The sequence below is a fragment of the Panicum virgatum genome, unplaced genomic scaffold, assembly GCF_016808335.1.
Source record: "Panicum virgatum strain AP13 unplaced genomic scaffold, P.virgatum_v5 scaffold_1427, whole genome shotgun sequence".
Lineage (NCBI taxonomy): Eukaryota > Viridiplantae > Streptophyta > Magnoliopsida > Poales > Poaceae > Panicum > Panicum virgatum.
Window position 1 is genome coordinate 150364 of NW_024376269.1, and position 19711 is coordinate 170074.

Here is a 19711-nt window from a genome sequence, read left to right on the forward strand (position 1 = left end):
AACGAACAGACATCATGTATGTCTCAAGTTCTCAACACATTGCATTGGTAGTACAGCACAGCACCTATACAAATGATTTCACAATTTCTTGACGATCTAATAAAGTTAAGAGGTTACAAACTTTTGCAAGATAATATTATTATTAATGAAGTGGCTCAACATATTAGTGTCCAAGTGCACTGCCTCTTAATTGGTTATTAATCCTTTCTGCACTTCTTCCTGATCTCCCCGTTGGAGCCTGTTAGCAGCGAGATGTCACCCATCATGCCGGTCACAAAATCAGCGAAATATGGGTTCTGGATATATACTAACGTATATATGATTGGACTTGATAAATCTTGTCTCTTTTGTACTGAACCAGAATCCATTAACCATTTGTTTTTTGAGAGTTGTGTGTCCTCCTTACTTTGGCGTGAGATCTCCTTCCTGTTTGGCAGGAATTAATATTGGACTTGAGCATCGGTGGATCCACCGCTGAAGAGCTCCTGGCCAGAGTGTAGAAGACTGTCACACCCGGTTTTAAGGACAAAACCGAATGCATAACTATATGTATGTCAGGATCAAGTTTCATACATATAGAGACATCATAAGTGAATAATCAGTAACAATATCACGAAAAGAAAACTAAAACAAATAAAAGACTATCAGAGTTATACAGCTTATCCTGGAAACGAAGGCTCCAAACTTCACAGGCAATCGACTGGGGGTTGCGCACGCCTAAAACTCAGCAACATCTTCAAAAGACTTCACCACAACTTTCTCCTTCTGAGCAGCAGTAAGCAAGGGTGAGTACACTTATGGTTGGTACTCAGCAAGGCCATGAGAAATAACCAGAAAATGATTTAATTCCATCTTTAAGTTTATTAATCATGTGAGGGTCCAAACCGCTCTTGACCGTGAGCACGGCTAACCGGTTAGTTTTAACTCTGCAGAGGTTGTACACTTTCACCACAATTCGCGTAAGAGTTCCGAAGAACTTTGAACCCAACCACGCAATGTGCTAGCTAGGCACAATACCACACTTCCGAGGTGTGATTGCATAGGGACGCTACGAGGCCTTTACAAAGATTCCCTAACCTATGACAATCCGCTAAGGTTTCAAGTCAAAGCGGTCATAACACTGTCCTAATGAGGTGGTACCTTGCCAAAGGACCATTAAACAATACCAATTGCCCCAAGAGGACCGAGCTATACCCCGTCGATGCATCCCCTCTTGCCCTTTCGGTAGGATTGTCACAAGCTAGAGTCTCTAATTAATCAGCCAAGACCAGAGCCATATAGTATTGTGGTTGTACTGTTTTCTTGGGTGGTTCTCCATGTTCCAATTAAATCATCATAATACTCTTGTAAATAAGCATAGACAGAAAGATGGTTAGGGTCACTTGCCTTTCTCCAACGAAAAGCTACTCTTACTGCTCTTCAGCTTTTGCTCACTTGGAACTCTTGATCTTCAATCTTCAAACGACGATCCTTCTACTCGGAGCAATCAACGAGCAAACATACAAAGCAACGAACAAAAGATACAACTAAGAACAATACACCAAAACAAAGAAAAGATTTAAAAGAACGTGCTAAAGGATAGGGCTCGCTGCTACGGTTACGATAGCGCAAGAAACACGGAAAACGAAGCTACGATTGAAAAGAAACAGCTATCAGATGATTTGTATTATTATTGAACAAAAGAACTATTAACTTCATTTATTTTAATTAGAAACCATATGCAAAATATATTTTAAAAGAAAATATCTTTGGTTCTAAGTAACTCATATTATGTTTTCATTTGCAAAGCGAAATAGAACTTAGTCCAATTTTATTCAATGTACAATTTACTAATTAAACAATTATTTTGAATGAAACATGTGAAAACATCTAAATGCACAACTTTATATGGTTCGTGTAAAACTAATAAATTATATTACAAACATATTTGAGTTCATATTAATCAAGTTAACACCAATTATCAAAACCGAAGTAAAAACTTAATTGGGTTTTAATTGAAAATACTAGATAAGAGATAATTAATCAAATTAATTCTATGTTTAATTTTAAAACAAGAACTACGATATAAAAGTGCTACTAAACGATAGTTTACGTTAAAACAAAACTAACGTAACAAGAATGGGTCAAATCGGATCTAAAACGATGAGATCGAGGGGAAACCGTTTTACCGCTTAACCATGGCGGAGGTGCATCGCGGCGACCGGAATCGGAATCGAAATCGAAATCGAAAGGAGAGGCGATGGCTCTGTCCGGTCTTGGAGGTAGATGAAACGCACATGCATGCAGGGGGTGACGTGTTGCTGTCCTTTGTGACCAGAAGAACGCAAGTGCAGAACGTGGGCAGAGCAAAACAAGAGCAGGGGTGGCAGTACAGCACAGGAGAGCAGGCGGCGCAGCACAGCATGCAGGAGGCAGGGAATCAGGGGGGCAGCTGGTTCTGGGCGGCAGGCTCCTGCATGGCAGGGAGGAGCACGCACGGCAGCAGCGCAGGGCGTGTACAGGCAGGCAAAGGGGCAGAGCACAGGCATATGCATGGCGCACAGGGAAAAGCGGCGCATGCAGGAGGGCGCAGGAAGGAAAAGGGAGGGAGGCCGGCGGCGTTGCAGATGCATGGCGCAAAGAAAATAAGCAGGGGATTAGGAGGGGGAGGAGTGGTGTTTATATAGGGGTGGTCAAGAGTTCTTGGCTTGCGCGCCAAGGAAAGAAACGAGCCGGACTGCTAATTTGGGCCGAAAAGATTTTTCCTATTTTTTTTTTCAAAAAGATTCAACAAATTCGATTTGAATTTAAACTCCATAAATTTAAATTCGAATCAAACCACAAGCAATAAAACAATGCAAAGCTGCATGGATGCAAACAAACAACCTCATTTAGATTTAGAAAAACAACCAATTATTATTTATTTTTACTAAATTCCATGTGAAGAAAAATAAATGTTGTGAAAATTTTAAAATTATGAGAAAATTGTTGTTTTATTTTTAATTTTAATCACATCCTGAAATCCAAAAATTTCAGGGTGTGACAGAACTACCCCCTTAAAAGGAATCTCGTCCCGAGATTCACAAAGCAAGCAAGAGACAAAGGTTTAGGTGGGTAGCATCCGACACACATTAACTTTCTTCTCAATTATTTCTTCTTGCAATGTATTCTTCTTAATTCCTGATAACTCACACAAAACACTTCGCGGATACTCAATCTAATTCCTCATTTAACTTCCATTCTTTCCACAGCTTTGTTGACACATCTTTCGAAGAACATCCTTCGTACCTTGATAAAGTGATTTGAATAGAGCTTAGTTGCTTCTTCTGGCTTGAGTATATGGTATCACTTCTCAAGTCCACAAACACATCTCATAACATTCAAGTAAAGTGACAAAGATAAGCCAACCATAAAGTTCAGATCTTTTCATACATCCTCAGGCAGCCACTGCGTTGTAGAAACATGATTTTCTTGGTTTAGTATTTTGGCGACTCGTGGTGGCATGAGAATTGGAGACTGACGGCATTCTCATTTGGCAGAGGTATCCTGATCATCCATCTTGGCAAGGGGATCAACTGATGACGTCTGACCGAGTGTATGGCTATTGGAGCTTCGGTTCTTGGGTTGATCATCATCCTCCTTTTCACCAACTCTTGGTGGTCGCAACTTAAATAAATCAAGGTGGAGGGGGGAAAGACATGGGGGTAATAGAAAGGGAAAAGAGTGCATTCTTGTCTGCAGCTTCTTTCATTTGTCGATCATTGTAGACGCTTGAAGGCTTCTACTATTGCTGTCAGTGTTGCCATGAACTTCTTTCTTGATATCCTTTAAAGGATTAGGTAGAAAGATAGAAGATAACAAGAAGGTGGGAGGAGAAGATAACAAGGAGGTGGGAGGTACATAAGAACCCATCTAGGCAACCGATGTCATTGTAGGTAGAAGACCTACAATACACCAACAATCATTACAAAGAAGCGAATCAAACAAGGTCATAAAGACAACATCATCATGCAAACACTGAATTCCACCAGTCAACATAGTCAAAACGATGCTAAACGTTGTTAATAGAGTTAGAAGGGGTACTCCTAAGCTTGATTATATCTTCCAGCTTCGTCATAGATGACTCGTGTATCCTTTAGCTTGTCTAGTGTTAACTTCACCATCGTGATTGCAGTAGTAGTGCGAGTGTCATAACCTTGCTCAGGCTTAATCTTGTGGTGCTGCTCTGGATCCTTTATCCAACTTGAGTAGGAATATGGGCAAGTGGTATAATTTCCAATTGCTTCGACTTGACTCCTCATGATCAACTTAGCAGCTCCATTCTTCCGATAACTTGGACAGGCATTAGTATACATGGCACGGATCATCTAATTTTCTTGAATCAGGAAAGATACTTTGGAATCAAAAATCAAGGGATGATTCCAGAGCTATATTGTTATTATTATTATTTTGGAAAGAAGAGGCATAATGTGAAAACTGAGCACATTGTAAACAAATTAAAAAAAGGCTCAAGAAGGATAAGTTAAAAGAAATTCAAGGATGGAATTTGTATAATCATACAACAAAGAGGAATTAAAATCAAGGAGTGATCCAGAAGAAGAAATTAGACCGACCAGAATTGAGGGTCTAACATTTGTGAAATAATAAGATGCAAATGAGGAGGGGTCAGATGAGAAAGGTGAGTTATCAAAGCGGATTGAGAGAAGAAAAAGCTAAGGAGTGAGAATATTCAATGGAGGGGGTCAAAGAGCAAGCAGGAATAGATTTGATATCAAAAGAAACCTAAGAACACGGCCATTGCTATCTAGGCTTACGTCCTACAGTCGATACAGCTCTGATACCACTTCTGTCACACCCGGTTTTAAGGACAAAACCGAATGCATAACTATATGTATGACCGGAATCGAAATCGAAATCGAAAGGAGAGGCGATGGCTCTGTCCGGTCTTGGAGGCAGATGAAACGCACATGCATGCAGGGGGTGACGTGTTGCTGTCCTTTGTGACCAGAAGAACGCAAGTGCAGAACGTGGGCAGAGCAAAACAAGAGCAGGGGTGGCAGTACAGCACAGGAGAGCAGGCGGCGCAGCACAGCATGCAGGAGGCAGGGAATCAGGGGGGCAGCTGGTTCTGGGCGGCAGGCTCCTGCACGGCAGGGAGGAGCACGCACGGCAGCAGCGCAGGGCGTGTACAGGCAGGCAAAGGGGCAGAGCACAGGCATATGCATGGCGCACAGGGAAAAGCGGCGTGTATGGCGCAAAGAAAATAAGCAGGGGATTAGGAGGGGGAGGAGTGGTGTTTATATAGGGGTGGTCAAGAGTTCTTGGCTTGCGCGCCAAGGAAAGAAACGGGCCGGACTGCTAATTTGGGCCGAAAAGGTTTTTCCTATTTTTTTTCAAAAAGATTCAACAAATTCGATTTGAATTTAAACTCCATAAATTTAAATTCGAATCAAACCACAAGCAATAAAACAATGCAAAGCTGCATGGATGCAAACAAACAACCTCATTTAGATTTAGAAAAACAACCAATTATTATTTATTTTTACTAAATTCCATGTGAAGAAAAATAAATGTTGTGAAAATTTTAAAATTATGAGAAAATTGTTGTTTTATTTTTAATTTTAATCACATCCTGAAATCCAAAAATTTCAGGGTGTGACAAAGCCCCTTCTTTTGCAAACAAGATTCTTGAAGTAGTTGTTCTCAAATACGGTTGTGGTTTGAATGTCCAAGGGCGCCAAATTGTTGTCATCACCTAAACCTGAGGTTCAAGGACAACCTGATTGCCTTGTCCTTGATGATTGGGTGTCTCTCCGATTGCTGTAGGTTTGTTTCTTTAGTAGATGGGAAAGTTGGACTTTGCTGAGATTGTCGGCAAGTCCCGTAGTGTCGTCGGATGCGTAGTATTGATTTGCTTCCGGTTCAGATGATTCGGATAGGTGGCTTTGAAAGCCTCTATGGCCATTGCATTGGTTATGCGGATCCATGATCCGAAGATGAAAGTGATACCTCCTTCGGGCGTGGTGGCGGAGAAGTTGAAGTTGGTACCTCCATGGCCAAATATAAATATGTGTACGGTTTGGTTACAATTGGACTCGAGTTGTAATTTGGTAGATTAGGGGATAGAGTTTGGGTCGTACTTAGGGCACTACTGTGTAACTATGAGACGACTTGGGCGGCTGGTGTGTTGGCGGCGGCGTGGCCGCGGTGGTGCCTGGATGCCGGTGTAGCTGCTGTTTATGGGGAGGAGCGCCAGTAGTCGTGCCCCGAGGATGTAGGCACATCGCCGAACCTCGTTAAAAAAAAACATCGTGCCTCGGTATCGTTCTCGTTTGTGTGTTCATGGGTTATCACTTCCGCGCTATTATTCTAACAGAGTTGAAGGAGCATTGGTGTCCACCTCTGTCTGATTATCTGAAAATCAATGTTGATGGAGCATTTTCGGGATACAGACAGGAGTGGTGCTTGGGGTTTTCTAATCTGACTGTGACGGTCATGGTTCTCTGGCGGTGCATGCCGCTTCAAAGCAGTGCACGACACACTGCTTGCTGCCAAGGGGAGAAGCTTGCCTGGCAGCTATGGAGTTGGGCATTTCTCGTATAGCAATTGAGACTGATTCTGCAAACCTGTTGGGGGCTATCAAGTTGGGTGAAATTGACCAGGCACCCGGCGGAGTGATCTTCAAGGAGTTGCGCATGCTTCTGTCCCTACACACTTTGTTCTGTTGAGTTTTTCACATGCATGTCCCTCGTACTTAGCTTGTAATAGTTGTGCTCGTGAACTAGCTCAGTTTGGGTTTCAAAGGGACCCGGCCGTCAGCTGGCCATTTGGTCTAATCCCTTCCCAGCGTTTGTAAGTTTTCTGTTGGATCGCGAACTGGTCGATCCCCGTTCTGGTGGTTAATAAAGAGTGAGCATGTTATAAAACAAAAACTCCCCAGTGGGGCGGGCTGTGCATTTTTTTATTAGCGGTAGACTATGCTGGGCTATGGTTTTGGAAGTGGATGGCGTTGGGCACTGGTTCAAGCCGCTGAGACTGAGTAGGATCGATCGATAGCTTTGCTTTCCACCGTAACACAAGCCTTCTTTCTTACATTAATTGATGGTAGCGAACCACAAATTAAACAAGCTGATGAGCAGCCATAGCTGGCACAAGCTGACGATGACCCACAGCATAGAACAGGGAATATTTTACAAAGTCATATTTAGCAACATATGTCAATATTTATTTTTACTTCAAAATGCAATGATATATTTGTATGGTTTTTCCCGCAAAGTACACACGACTAGTTAGACTTAGTAAAATTGTAAAGCACAATCGTCGATATGTCCGAGTGGTTAAGGAGACAGACTTGAAATCTGTTGGGCTACGCCCGCGCAGGTTCGAACCCTGCTGTCGACGGCTTAACCTTTTTCTTCGTATTCGTATTTTTAAAGGAGAAGTGGATCTCGCCTCCACTAATGCATCCCTAGTTTCTTCTTCTAAGATTAGATTAGTGATTAGATGCACCGTCTCTCACAAAAGAAAAAGGAACATTGTTATCTCGCTGATGACATTTTAAGTCAATGACATATAGAGCTCACATGAGTCAATAACATATGGATCTTGAATATATCTAACTTTGACATCTTTTAATGCTACATATCTATTTTTTTTAAAAAAACATAGTCCTCCAATACAATCACCATGTTCTGTTATTCTGCTCCAGCACCAGCCAACAGTGTTTTCCTCTCACACCACTCCAGCAGCAGCCTCCAGCCACCAGTCAGCCAGTAGTATTTTTCTCTCACACCACTCCAGCAGCAGCCTCCCGCACCAGCATAGCGAACAGGGTGAATAGGATAGGGACTAGGATTTCTTACCTTGGCTTTTTTTTTTAGCACATCACAAGAGCTTTAATAATCAAGAGGGGTTACAATCGTTCTAGATAGCTTCCTCTAGCCTAGTCGGGAAGCAGTCTGACCAAAAGAACTCAGGATTTGACTCCGTGGGCAAGCTTGCACATACATGAGCCGCCACGTTGCCTTCCCTGTTTACATGCAAGAGTTTGAAACTGCTGAAACCCCTACCTAGCTCTCGGATCTCCTGCTAGAGTCCTGAAATGATGCTGCGACCGCCGTCTTCAGAACGTAGCAGATTTACCAACACCAAGTTATCTACCTCCAGGATAACATTTGCATGTCCTTGCTCTCCAGCTAGCTGCAAGCCATCTCGTGCTGCCAATGCTTCCCCAGTCAGAGTGTCAGGGATATGCGAGTATAAACGAGCTGCTGCTGAAAGAAGGCGACCATCCGAGTCTCTGATCACAACGCCCCCTGCCCCAGTCGCAGAAGATACATGGAAGGCCGAATCAGTGTTCACCTTGATCCAATTCTCCTGTGGTTTGGCCCAGCGGCCCGGCACCCTTGTAGGTTTAACTGCCGGAACTTCAAGGCACAGGAGGTCCTCCACCATGGAAGCCACATGTTTTACTGCCGCACCCGGACTCCAGCGTGTTCTCCCATGACGCCGCGCATTCCGTCCTGTCCAGAGATACCAAACTCCACAAATGATGAGAGCAGCATCCTTTTGCACACATATATCAGATGCCAACAGGTCCCTAGTCCATGTCGCTAGATGAAGTGGAGGTAACTTACATCCAGTAATTTCCTTCACAGCTTTCCAGAATTGCACCACATAAGAACATTGCAATGCAATATGGTACAGAGTCTCACCCGGTTCTCCACAGGTTTCGCAATGATCTTCGCTGGAAACATGTCTCCTTTTTAGTTCACCCTTGGTAGGAAGGTAGCCATGTACTGCCCTCCACCAAAACACCCTAACTTTTGGTGGGATTTTCAAACCCCACAGCTTCTTCCACCACCGCGCATCATCTAATGAGCCGGCGCTGCCGGTTGCATATGATTCTGTTGTTTCCTGTTCCTTTTTCAGTGCTTGGTAGCAGGAATGAACAGAATAAACACCCGTTCTTTCAAAAGCCCAAGCATCCACGTCCTCAAGCATCCTGGCCCCCGGCTTGATCTTTAGTATCTCCAGCGCATCTCTATAAATGAAGGAGGAGCGGACTAGCTGCTCATCCCACTCCCTAGTACCCGATCTGAACAGGTCTGCACACGTTCAACAGAGACCGACTCCAACCTAATTGTAGGTTTGAAAGAATCCAACCCCACAATCCAATTATCTGTCCAGATATTAACTGTGTCCCCCGGTCCAATCCGCTTGATCATGCCTAATTTCAGAGCTTCTCTCCCAAATAAAATCGCTTTCCATGTTTCCGAGCATTTCCTCTTCCTGGTTGCTGTCAAAAACTCACCATTCGGGTACTACTTTCCTTTTATTACCCTTGCACAGAGCGAATCAGGACGAGTCATGAGTCTCCATCCTTGTTTACCGAGCATAGCCTTGTTGAAAAGAGTTAAATCCCGAAATCCCATTCCTCCATCAGCCTTTGGACATGATAACTTAGACCATTTCTGCCAATGAATCTTATGATTGTCTACTGAACTCCCCCACCAATAGTTTGAAATGTAAGTTCTCATCTTTTGACAAACATTGGCAGGCAACTTGAAGCAACTCATGGGGTAAGTAGGCACTGATTGGGCATTTGCTTTGATCAAAACCTCCCTGCCTGCACAGCTCAAGAAATCCCCCCCCCAGCCAGATACGAAACTTCTTATCCGATCCGAAACATAGTTAAAAGTACCATTAACAGCTCGACCGACAGCTGTTGGTAGCCCCAAATATTTCTCTCCCAGTGCTTCTGTGGCAATTTGTAAAGATTCACGGACTTCATTTTTCTGCGAAACATCACAATTATCACTGAAAAAGATAGCTGATTTATCCTTGTTTACTAGTTGCCCCGAGCCACGGTTATAGAGATCAAGGATCTCTGCAATTCTTTCAGCACCCCGTTTAGTTGCTTGAGTAAAAACCAAACAGTCATCAGCAAAAAGGAGGTGTGAGATCCACGGTGAGTGTAGACTGACCCGGATTCCACGTGAGATGTACTGCGGTCCTCTCACCTTTAGTAGAGAAGTCAGGCCCTCCGAACACAACAGAAATAGGTAGGGGGAGATAGGGTCTCCTTGGCGAATCCCCCTCGTTGGTCTGAATGTTGGAGACAGGACTCCATTTACCCTTACCGAGAAGGACACAGAAGACACACACTTCATCACTAGGTTGTACCATCCATGTGGAAAGCCCAGCGCCACCATGATGGTGTGTAGATATCTCCACTCAACCCGGTCGTACGCTTTAGCTATGTCCAGTTTAACTGCACAGGCACCTGATTTACCTTTTTTGTTCCTCAGATAATGAATGCATTCGTAGCCAATTAGCACATTATCTGTAATGAGCCTACCCGGTACAAAGGCACTCTGTTCCTCTGAAATTATCTCATCAATCACGAGCTGAAGTGTGTTTGCCAAAGCCTTCGAGCAGATCTTATATAACACATTACACAGAGAAATCGGCCTGAACTGAGTAAGTGTTTGTGGATGTGCCACCTTTGGTATAAGAACCAGAACATTTTTATTTATCTCCTCAGGCATCACACCACCATTAAGGAAGCCCAGGACTGCCTCAAAAACAGAATGCTTCAGCAGAGACCAATGCTTCTGGAAAAAACCGTCAGCCCCGAGAGACTTGCACGGCTTCATTTGGAACAAGCCGTTTGTACCTCATCCTCTGAGAAAGGCCGCTCCAGTCGACCATTTGGTCCGTTAGTTTCCTTGGCACATATTGGCATATAAGATCAGGCTGGAGTTGCTCCTGGCTAACTACTCTTGAATTGATTGAAGGGACCCAATTATCACGGCACGCAAAGCCAAACGAGCCGACAAGAAAGCCGAATATCTCCACCGGCCTCGGCCTGCCTCCTCTTCCGCACGGTTAGTTGATCTGTGGCCAGTTGGTCGCGCGGCCTTGCTGTGCCTCGATTTGTTTGATTCCGTTCCTCGCTGCTCCTCGGTTTGATTTGATTGATTCCGAGAGGTGAGGTGACCTTTTCTCCTCTTCCTCTTGTGCCTGCTGTAATCTGCGATTCCGCTGGCGATTGGGGGTGGGTTTGTTCGATCTGTTTTCTTGTTTCATCTTCAGCCGACTGATTTGCCCCTTGCTTGATTGTGGATCGGTTTCCCAGTCGGTTTGTCGTCGGGATTGGTTTCCTATGTGTATTCCGCTGGATTTGGGTGGGACGGCGTCTCGGTTCCTCCATTATCTATCTCAGATGAACCGGAATATTGATTGAAGCGCTGTATGTCTGTTATCGTTGTTCAATAGTAGCAGGTTGGTGGTGATAAGGAAAGCGGAAAACGCACACCATGGGATCCAAAGAACCTCTCTTTCTCTTGCTCCTCTCGCTGCTTGTCGTCTCGGTGCTTGCACAAGCCAGGGATGCTGGTATGAATTTCCTTTCCTAATTACTACTCGGTTCAAGTTGAGATTCCAATACATAGATAGATAAGATAATAATTTCATCACAAACTAATGGTTTGGCATCGTCCTAGTACTAATAGTAGATATGATTTGTAACAAATCCTGCTTCCTTGTTAGCCTACTTTTATTCAAACCTTGGCCTGGCCTCCACGGAGGTTTCGGTTTCTGCTCGCAGTATAGTGCATGGAAAAACCCCAATTTTATAGACCACATATCTTATTCCATTACCTAGATAGATACATAAGATAATAATTTCATCACAAACTAATGGTTTGCCATCATCCTAGTAGTAGATTTGACTTGTAACAAATCCTGCTTCCTTGTTAGCCTACACTTTTATTCAAACCTTGGCCTGGCCTCCACGGAGGAGGGTTCGGTTTCTACTCGCAGTATAATGCATGGAAAAAAAAACCTCCAATTTTATAGCCCGCATATCTTTTTCCTCTCAAATGTTAAATCCATTCTTATTGTGGCCAAGTTATAGGCAGCAACTAATCATTTGTGCTCCGAGCACTTGAAGTAGTGACATTCTTTATTAGAGGTCATTCTTTTGCCCAGAAAATTATCATACCCAATTTATTGCTTTTCAGATAACGGCCCAGTCTACAAGGAACAAATCTCTTCAACCAAGATTCCTGTCCATCGCAAGAGTAGTAGCCCAATATGCTCAGCCTGCGGAAACTTCACGATTCAAGCTCTCAGTTATCTCAGTGAGAAGCAAACACAAGATAAGATCAGGGAATTCCTTCATGATGCTTGTTGTCAGTCATTCTCCTTGGAACGGAAGGTGATCATTTTCAGCATTTTGTTAATTCTTACAATTAGGGAAAATAAAAGTTTCTGCATTGTGGAAAAGAAAAATACTGGTGAATTTACATGCATATAAACATCTGGTTATCTACCTTACTACCTGCCACCTGCCATGCTGGAAATATATTCAACATCAACAAAGCCTTTTAATCCCATGCTGGAAATATATACTCCCCAAAAAAGCACTACTCTATAAATTTATTATGACTATCATTAACACTTTTGTATCTTAGCAGTGTGTAGAGTTGATGGACTCTTATGCAACTATACTGTTTTCCAAGATTACGGAGATCAATCCAAAAGAGTTTTGCAAACAGTATGGCCTGTGCAGGGACATAGCCCTTTTCTCTGGTGTGACAAGTGACAGCACTTGTGTGTTTTGCCGTCACCTGCTTGATGAAATTGTGTCCAAACTGAAAGATCCAGACGCAGAGGTAACTGCTTTGTGTCATTTGTATATCCCCTACCCTGAGTTTGCCTTTCTGCTCCTAACATTTCCCATTGATGTCTGTAGTTTGAGATCATTCAAATTCTCATTAAGGAGTGCAATAAGATTGAAGGTCATGTCCAGCAGGCAAGTTGTTTGGTACACTTGTTTAACATTAGGACCATTTTCTACTTGTTCAACTTGCTGGGGAATGTTTGGTTTGCTCCTAAAGTTGCCATCCTGTAGCCAAGGTGCTCTGGCAACCAAATTGGTTTACATGCTCTGGCCACCAAAATGTACTAAGGTGGCCCAAAGGCATTCCAAAATTTGGCTTGGCTGCCAAGGCATATGTGGGCACCAAATCAAATCTCTTTGATGCAAGGATGGTATGGGTTAATATTTCCTTCGTGCTTGCAGTGCAAGAGACTGGTCCTGCAATACATTCCTCTCATCCTGGTGAATGGTGAGAAGTTTCTCGAGAAGAACGATGTGTGCGCGCTTTTGCAAGCGTGTCCGGCCAGCAAAGTCTTGGAAGGGGTGTTGCTCAGTGATGCTTGAAGGTTGAAAGAACGCGCGAAGTATGTAGCAATGGTGCAAATAGTGTGTACAAACTAGGGCGAGTTGTACATAATAAGGTCATGAATGGATGAAGGATGGGTATCTCGTGTTTCTGCATTCTTTTCATCTTGTATCGTGAACACATTGTATTAAGTAAACTTTCATATACATCCAGAAAGTGCAGATCGTGCAGCATTAGTCAAATGAAACAGCAGATCGTGCAGCATCACTGAGCATTAGTCAATTTGCATCAACATCAAAGGTTCTTTCAGAGAACTATATAGACACCTGGAACGCAATGTTTCTGAAACGCAAACAGTGCCGACGCGGAGCAGGGTCAACCCAGACCTTCTTGGGAGGAGCAACGGAGTGATGACGCCGCCTCGCCGGCTCATCCGGGAGCGCGCCGAGGCGGCGGTGGCTTCTCTGGTGGCAGTCCGCGCCCACGAGATCCCTCCGTTGATGAACGCAGCCGCCACCTTCTTCTTCGTAAGCCAAGCTTCCCCTGTTCCGTCCATGCCTTCCTACAAGGGTTCCTCCTGTGCAAACGCAGTCATCAGAATCTCTCTTGTGGATGCGCAGATCCTGAGCGCCTACTTCGTGGTGCTACCTCTGCGGGACGAGGGTGCCATCTCCCTGGGGCTCGACACCCTCCCGGGCCTCTTCGCCGGCTCCCTCTTCCTCACCGTCATCGCCGCCCCAGTCGCATCCCTGGCCTTCTCCCTCCCATCCATCCCTAAGCCCAGGGTTTGTCCGTGCCACCCTTCCCTTTCCTCACTTGGGCAGTTTTAGTCGCCCGGAGAGCACTAAATTCCACTGGGTTGTTCATTCGCATATAAAGATGTTAGCTTTTACTATACAAGCTCTGCATCTTTTGTAGCCTGAAGTAGATAGACTAAAGTAGGCTCTTCCAAACATGAAGCTTAGTTTATTCAGAGAGCAATCCAATGCTTGTCGGGTTCAATCATTTCGCTCACGAATCACAGTTGGTTCATGCTTTCTTGTTTCCTGTGGCCAAAATTGCACCAGGTTCTTATAAGATGTAAGCTTTGTCTTTATTGTGATTCGAGACGTTTTTATGTGAATTCCTCACAACACCTGGCCCTTCTTTGTCTGAGAGATCCTTGCATTATTTCTGATGCTGTTCGTCGAAAAAATTTCTGATGCTTTTGTGTGCCACTGTTGAAAATTCTGTTGGATCATGAGTAAGCAAACAATCATAATGTATTGAGAGGATTGGACACTTATTTTCCACATAATGTGTGAGGGCAATAATCATGGCCAGTTTTACTTGAAAGAACCCCCACCCCCTTGTTGCTTTATCTGTTTTTCTTCATTTTTGTAAAACTTCCATTTCCAGAATGCAGATAATCTTGTAAAATATTCATGCAGTAGAAATTCTCTGGCAATTTCATTCTTCTACTTGAATACAAGCTAATTTTATCATGTATAAATGTTTTTTTCAGGCTTTGGTGATGATACACAGGTTCTTCAGCATATCTCTTCTTGCATTTTTTGTGCTTTGGTATACCTCTACACCAGGGCAGTCTGGATCCATTTCCCAGGTACACTGTTCGCCTAAACGGTTGTTTAGCCACTTTACACACCGTTTAAACACTACACAGTGGTACACCATTTCCGTTTAACCGATTGTTTTGACTGTTTAAACAGCCGTTTTGCCCATTTAAATACCCGTTGTGCCCAAATAATGGGCTAAACAGCAGATGAACGACTGCTTACCGTTTAGCGTTTAGGATAACACTGCCCAGGTACTAGATGCTGATGACACCTGGGTTATTTTCTGTTTATATCCATCACTATTACGGCACTTTCTTGCAATATTGAGAAAACGGATTGTCCATGAATACCTTTTTTTCCACTCCAGCCACATCCTATGCCAACCTAATGTTTCTTTGTTGGAATATCGAGCAACAGTTCTTGACACAAAAGATCTTATATCCCTTGTTTTATTTTTCTTGTATGCTTATGAAGTCAAGTGAAGAGGGTTTCTATCAACCTGCTGGATGGAGAAATCAGAGCTTGTTCTACATAATAGTGAGAATCAGTTTGTTTCTTTGGGTATGCCCTTTCACAATAATCACATGATGCTGTTCATGTTTGTGATACTGAAGATGATAATTGATTTGAATAACTCTCTCCGTCTGAAGGTTGCTTTGCTAAATCTCATTACAGTATCATCAACTTGGGCAAGGGTGATTGATGTCATGGACAGTGAGGTACCTTTGCTTTCTGAATACATATTGCCTGCTGAACCATTCTCTTTTTCCCCCCTGTTCCAAATCCATATTTCTCTTTTAATTCAGTCAGGTTCAAGATTATTTGGTTTCATTGGGGCTGGTGCTACGCTAGGGCAACTTTTTGGTTCGTTGTTTGCTGCAAGCATGGCATGGCTGGGACCATGTATGTATGATTCTCTTTGAGTAAATTAACTAGTTTCTTAATGTTCATGGAATGCAATTTAATATGTCCTAATTGTTTCTCAGTTCTGCTCCTATTTTCTTCGCTCTTGATGGAGCTTGCTGCACTGTCATCAAAAGGAGTCTGCATTGATGGAATTCATGCTTCAGCTGAACTCTCTCAAACAGGGTATGAAATCCTTTTGGATATTAATTAGAAGTTATATATTCATCTTCCTTATAATTTGACATTAGTAATCTGAATCTTTTATGGAAAACATTTCTAGGTTTTCCATTGTGAGGTTTTCGCGAACGGGTGCCTGGCTGTAGTGGGTACTGGGTAGGTGGCCTTAGTAGCACTCCTCAGGTCCTAGGTTCAACTCCCCATGGGAGCGAATTTCAGGCTGAGGTTAACAAAATCCCCTCGTCTGTCCCCACACCAAAGCACATGGAGGCAGCGGCCTGAAGGACGGCCTGTTCTCATGCGGGCAATGGCCCGGGTGTCAAGCGGCCTGTGTAAGGGTGGGGGCAGGGGTTCGGGGATTTTCTCAGCCTGCATGAAAAGGCCTCTTCTTACATGCAATGCCTGGGGCGGCTTGCCCCTCGCAGGTCGATTTTTTTTATTGTGAACTTTTCAAGCCACAAGCATTATCCTTCTATTTATGATCAACTATATTCTTGCAACGTCCTTAATTAATCTTGACGACTTTTAGTACAAACATAAGTTAGAAAAATCACCTTTTTCAATAAATGTGGATTGATCATTTGCTGCTTCGCATATTCATGGGTTAGAATTTAAGATTCATTCTCATAACTGCAGGGGAGGAGAAGTTCCTAATACTCAAGCTGATGATGAAATGTCTTCACTCGTCACTTCGCCTAGATCACCTATGCGATCTCAAAAGTCCAAACCTGATTTTTTTATAATGTTTGAAGGTTTCTGGCTGATCTTCCGATCACCCTACCTGAAATACATATCTCTGTTTCTTTGGTTAAGTGCAGTTGTCTCATCTGTATTTTACTTTCAGGTATAGTCATTCTATATATGTGTATTGCCTTGCATCTTTGAGCTTATTGCTTAATTACATGTCCTGATGCAAATAAGCCATCATTTAGTCTCTCAATTGCCTTTCCTCCATGATTTTCAGAAAGTGACAATAGTTGCTACTACAATATCAAGCCCAACTGCCAGAAGGAGAACATTTGCACTGATAAACAGCTTTATAGCAATTTTTATTCTAGCGGGACAGCTCACTTTGACGGTATTTTGCCTCTACAGATTATCCTCAGTTTGATATATGTCAATAGTCCCAATACATTATGTATAAGTATATATCAACCTTTAGTGAAACTGACGAAGCCTGGTTCTTTTGTTTTCCTCCTTTTTAAGGACATTCTTTATTTTTTTTCTTGGGCTTCTAGCCTAGTGGTTAGAGCACCTGAGTAGCATCCAGCAGCTCGGGTTTAACTCCCCGTGGGAGCAAATTAAAATTTGATGGATTAAATAAAGATCCCTCGTCAACTGTTCCAAGTTATACGTGTAACCACTGTGGTCGCCTTCAGCGAGATGCGCGTGGCCCATGTGTCATAGGCACCCTGAGGCGCATTCAGGCAACCGGCCTTCGGGGCGTTTTCTCAATGGGCCAGGATGAAGAGATTCTTCTTAGTGCGAAGCCGGGGATGCGGTCCTTCCCCCACCGGTCGAGTTTTTTACATAATCTTGATTTTGATAAATATTTCAGGGTCATATCCTTTCAGTGGCTGGTGTCACACTTGCTATCTGTGCATCTCCCTTTGTTGCTGCCTCAAATTTGGTTGCACTTGCTGTATGGCCAACTTGGGTTTCTGTGGCTATCACTGAAACAATAAGAAAGGTACCAGTGGATCGGAGTACTCTAAATCTGATTGAACTTCATTGTAATCAGTTTTTGTTTGACAGGTAGATGCATCCATCAATGAAAGTAGAGTAATTCATTATGATCTACTGACAAATATGCATATTGTGACATGCACTAAATCTTGTCTTTGATTTAGTTAGTGCTATTATCAACATCTATAAAAGAGCTTGTGTGTCTCAAGCTGTGACAATAGCATTTACAGCTGTGACAATTCCTCCATCCATCTAGTGTGATTTGGGGCATGATAAGATAGCAAATGTAGTTTAATAATACCGGCAGCCTGTCATATTCCTGTCCACTATTGTTTCTACTCCAAGTAATAATTTCTATATTCCGAGGTATACTCAGAGTACAACTAACCTTTGATTCTTTGCAGGTAACCACTTATGTTTTGACAAGACCTGGAAGGGAGTTATTATTCACAGTTGTCTCACAGGATGAAAAATACAAAGCAAAGGTTTTTTTTTTTCTGTCAACTACTTAGAGCTTGATTATAGCAAACAGAAGGGACATGACTCGTTACTTCCGAGATGATCAAGTGCTGTGGTTTAGCCCATCTTTCATGTTGTCATAACTTATTTCACACACAAAATAATTATTCCACAATATTATCAAGACTCAAGAGTCTGGTAATCAAATCATATCTTGGCATGAAGTTGAGTAATTTGATTATTCAAAATTGCAGCTCCATAAAAGCCACAGTTGTCTCTTAAGATAAAATTTTCTTTGCATAAGAGCCGCAGTAGCAATAGAACGGGGAACGTATACAGAAAAGACAGTTCTTTTCAATTTTGATTATCTATATATTATTAGTTCATTTCTATTTCTAGATATCTATTTCTATATATAAGAGAAAACGGAAATAATTAAATTGCAGCAAACTCAAAAGTCTATTTTCAGAAACATTATATCCTTAACTGGAAACAGTCAGCTTTTGCAATTGTGTACCTACCTTGTGAGCATCAGATTATTTAACGACATTTTGCCGCATTGGTAGGTCGTGCAAGATTATTCTTGCTTTGCACACATCTTGCCTTAATTTTGTAAAATATTATGTTCTTTTTATGTAGGTCTGTATAGATGTTATTGTACAAAGGCTTGGTGATGCGACAGCAGCTGGAATTTACAGGCTCTTGTTCAGCAGCCTTGAGAAGAAAACATCCATGATCACCCTCTATGCATTGCCGGTATGAATCTTGTTTGTAATCAGTTTGATTTCTTGTTTGTACAGTGATACACTGATATGTGGTGTTTATCTTCAAATAGTGTCCACAATCTATTTATACATGTGAAGCAAAGTAGTGCTGACCAAGGATAAACTGAAAGAATTGATAAGCTTGTTTGTGTGCATGATTTTTTGTTTATTAAGTTCTGGTAGATAGAACTAAATAGCGTTTGTGTTTCATTTAATGTCAGCTCTGCTTCCTGTGGCTTCTCATTGCATTTCATTTGGGCCGGCTCCAGACGAATCTTGCCAGGCTTCAGGCTGCTTCTGCCCCGGCCTATTCCTGAACATGCATATAGGGATGGAGACCCAAAAAAGGCCTCCCTTCATCTTTCATGTTGTTGTTCTCACCGCAAGATCAAGCAACTATTTTAGGGTTCCAAGTTTTACTTAACTCGGGGAGCTACTGCAAGTGTCCCTGGACTTGGGGAGGCCCATTCAGAATAAGTTAGGCTGTCATCAATAGTTATTTTATTTACACATTTTTGAGGGATTTTCTTTTTGAAAAACTTGCAGGAGCACTGCTTTATCATTTAAGTAGGGGAAGCAAAACAGTTCTTTCATACTTGATATTACATAAAAATGGTACATTGATGCTCATAAAAGAAAGTACAGATACACTAATCATGAAACTAAAGGAATCTCAGGCTCACCAGAAGCTACCTTTTGGACCATGATCTCCGATTTGATTTCTTGCTCTACTTGCATCTGATTTAGTTGGTGCTGATCGAAAATCTGTTGATTCTCCTTCCAGATGCTCCAAGCAGTGGACATCAGAACAGCTGCTTTAGTGCGCTTGTTTTCTTTGGTAGATTTTCTAACTCCTCCTGCCACCATTCCATTACCTCCTGTTCCTGGTCTGGCACATCAATGAGTCCTGCTGTCCGCACTCCAATTCTTCCCCAGACCTCTTTGGCAAAGCTGCAGCGAAGGACCAGATGTGTCGCTGTCTCTTGTTCTT

The 19711-nt window shown here is 42.7% G+C and overlaps 2 protein-coding genes and 1 non-coding gene across 17 annotated transcripts; all 3 read left to right on the top strand.

Annotated features, from left to right (window-relative positions):
- The first annotated feature begins 7298 nt into the window (after positions 1–7298).
- On the top strand, positions 7299–7380 carry TRNAS-UGA. The gene has a single exon. It is a non-coding gene; the product is annotated as a tRNA-Ser (tRNA).
- A 3266-nt stretch (positions 7381–10646) lies between these two features.
- On the top strand, positions 10647–13439 carry LOC120693978 (proactivator polypeptide-like 1). Of its 13 annotated transcripts, XM_039977161.1 has the most exons (7): positions 10647–10695; positions 10779–10868; positions 11266–11379; positions 12006–12202; positions 12462–12659; positions 12740–12799; positions 13070–13439. In XM_039977161.1, the coding sequence occupies exons 3-7, from the start codon at positions 11301–11303 to the stop codon at positions 13208–13210; spliced, it is 675 nt and encodes a 224-aa protein (XP_039833095.1). In that variant the 5' UTR covers positions 10647–10695; positions 10779–10868; positions 11266–11300; the 3' UTR covers positions 13211–13439. The 13 variants fall into 13 exon arrangements, with proteins under 13 accessions (XP_039833095.1, XP_039833084.1, XP_039833090.1 ...); XM_039977150.1 differs by lacking the exon at positions 10647–10695 and having other exon boundaries at positions 10732–10868; positions 11260–11379; positions 12459–12659; XM_039977156.1 differs by lacking the exon at positions 10647–10695 and having other exon boundaries at positions 10741–10868; positions 11260–11379.
- Positions 13440–13449: 10 nt separating this feature from the next.
- On the top strand, positions 13450–19424 carry LOC120693975. Of its 3 annotated transcripts, none has more exons than XM_039977145.1 (13): positions 13450–13699; positions 13793–13957; positions 14677–14775; positions 15203–15289; positions 15379–15447; positions 15535–15631; positions 15715–15817; positions 16448–16655; positions 16776–16889; positions 17370–17501; positions 17902–17982; positions 18596–18712; positions 18942–19424. In XM_039977145.1, the coding sequence occupies exons 1-13, from the start codon at positions 13583–13585 to the stop codon at positions 19035–19037; spliced, it is 1485 nt and encodes a 494-aa protein (XP_039833079.1). In that variant the 5' UTR covers positions 13450–13582; the 3' UTR covers positions 19038–19424. The 3 variants fall into 3 exon arrangements, with proteins under 3 accessions (XP_039833079.1, XP_039833080.1, XP_039833081.1); XM_039977146.1 differs by having other exon boundaries at positions 18990–19424; XM_039977147.1 differs by lacking the exons at positions 13450–13699; positions 13793–13957 and adding an exon at positions 13966–14252.
- Positions 19425–19711: the final 287 nt, after the last annotated feature.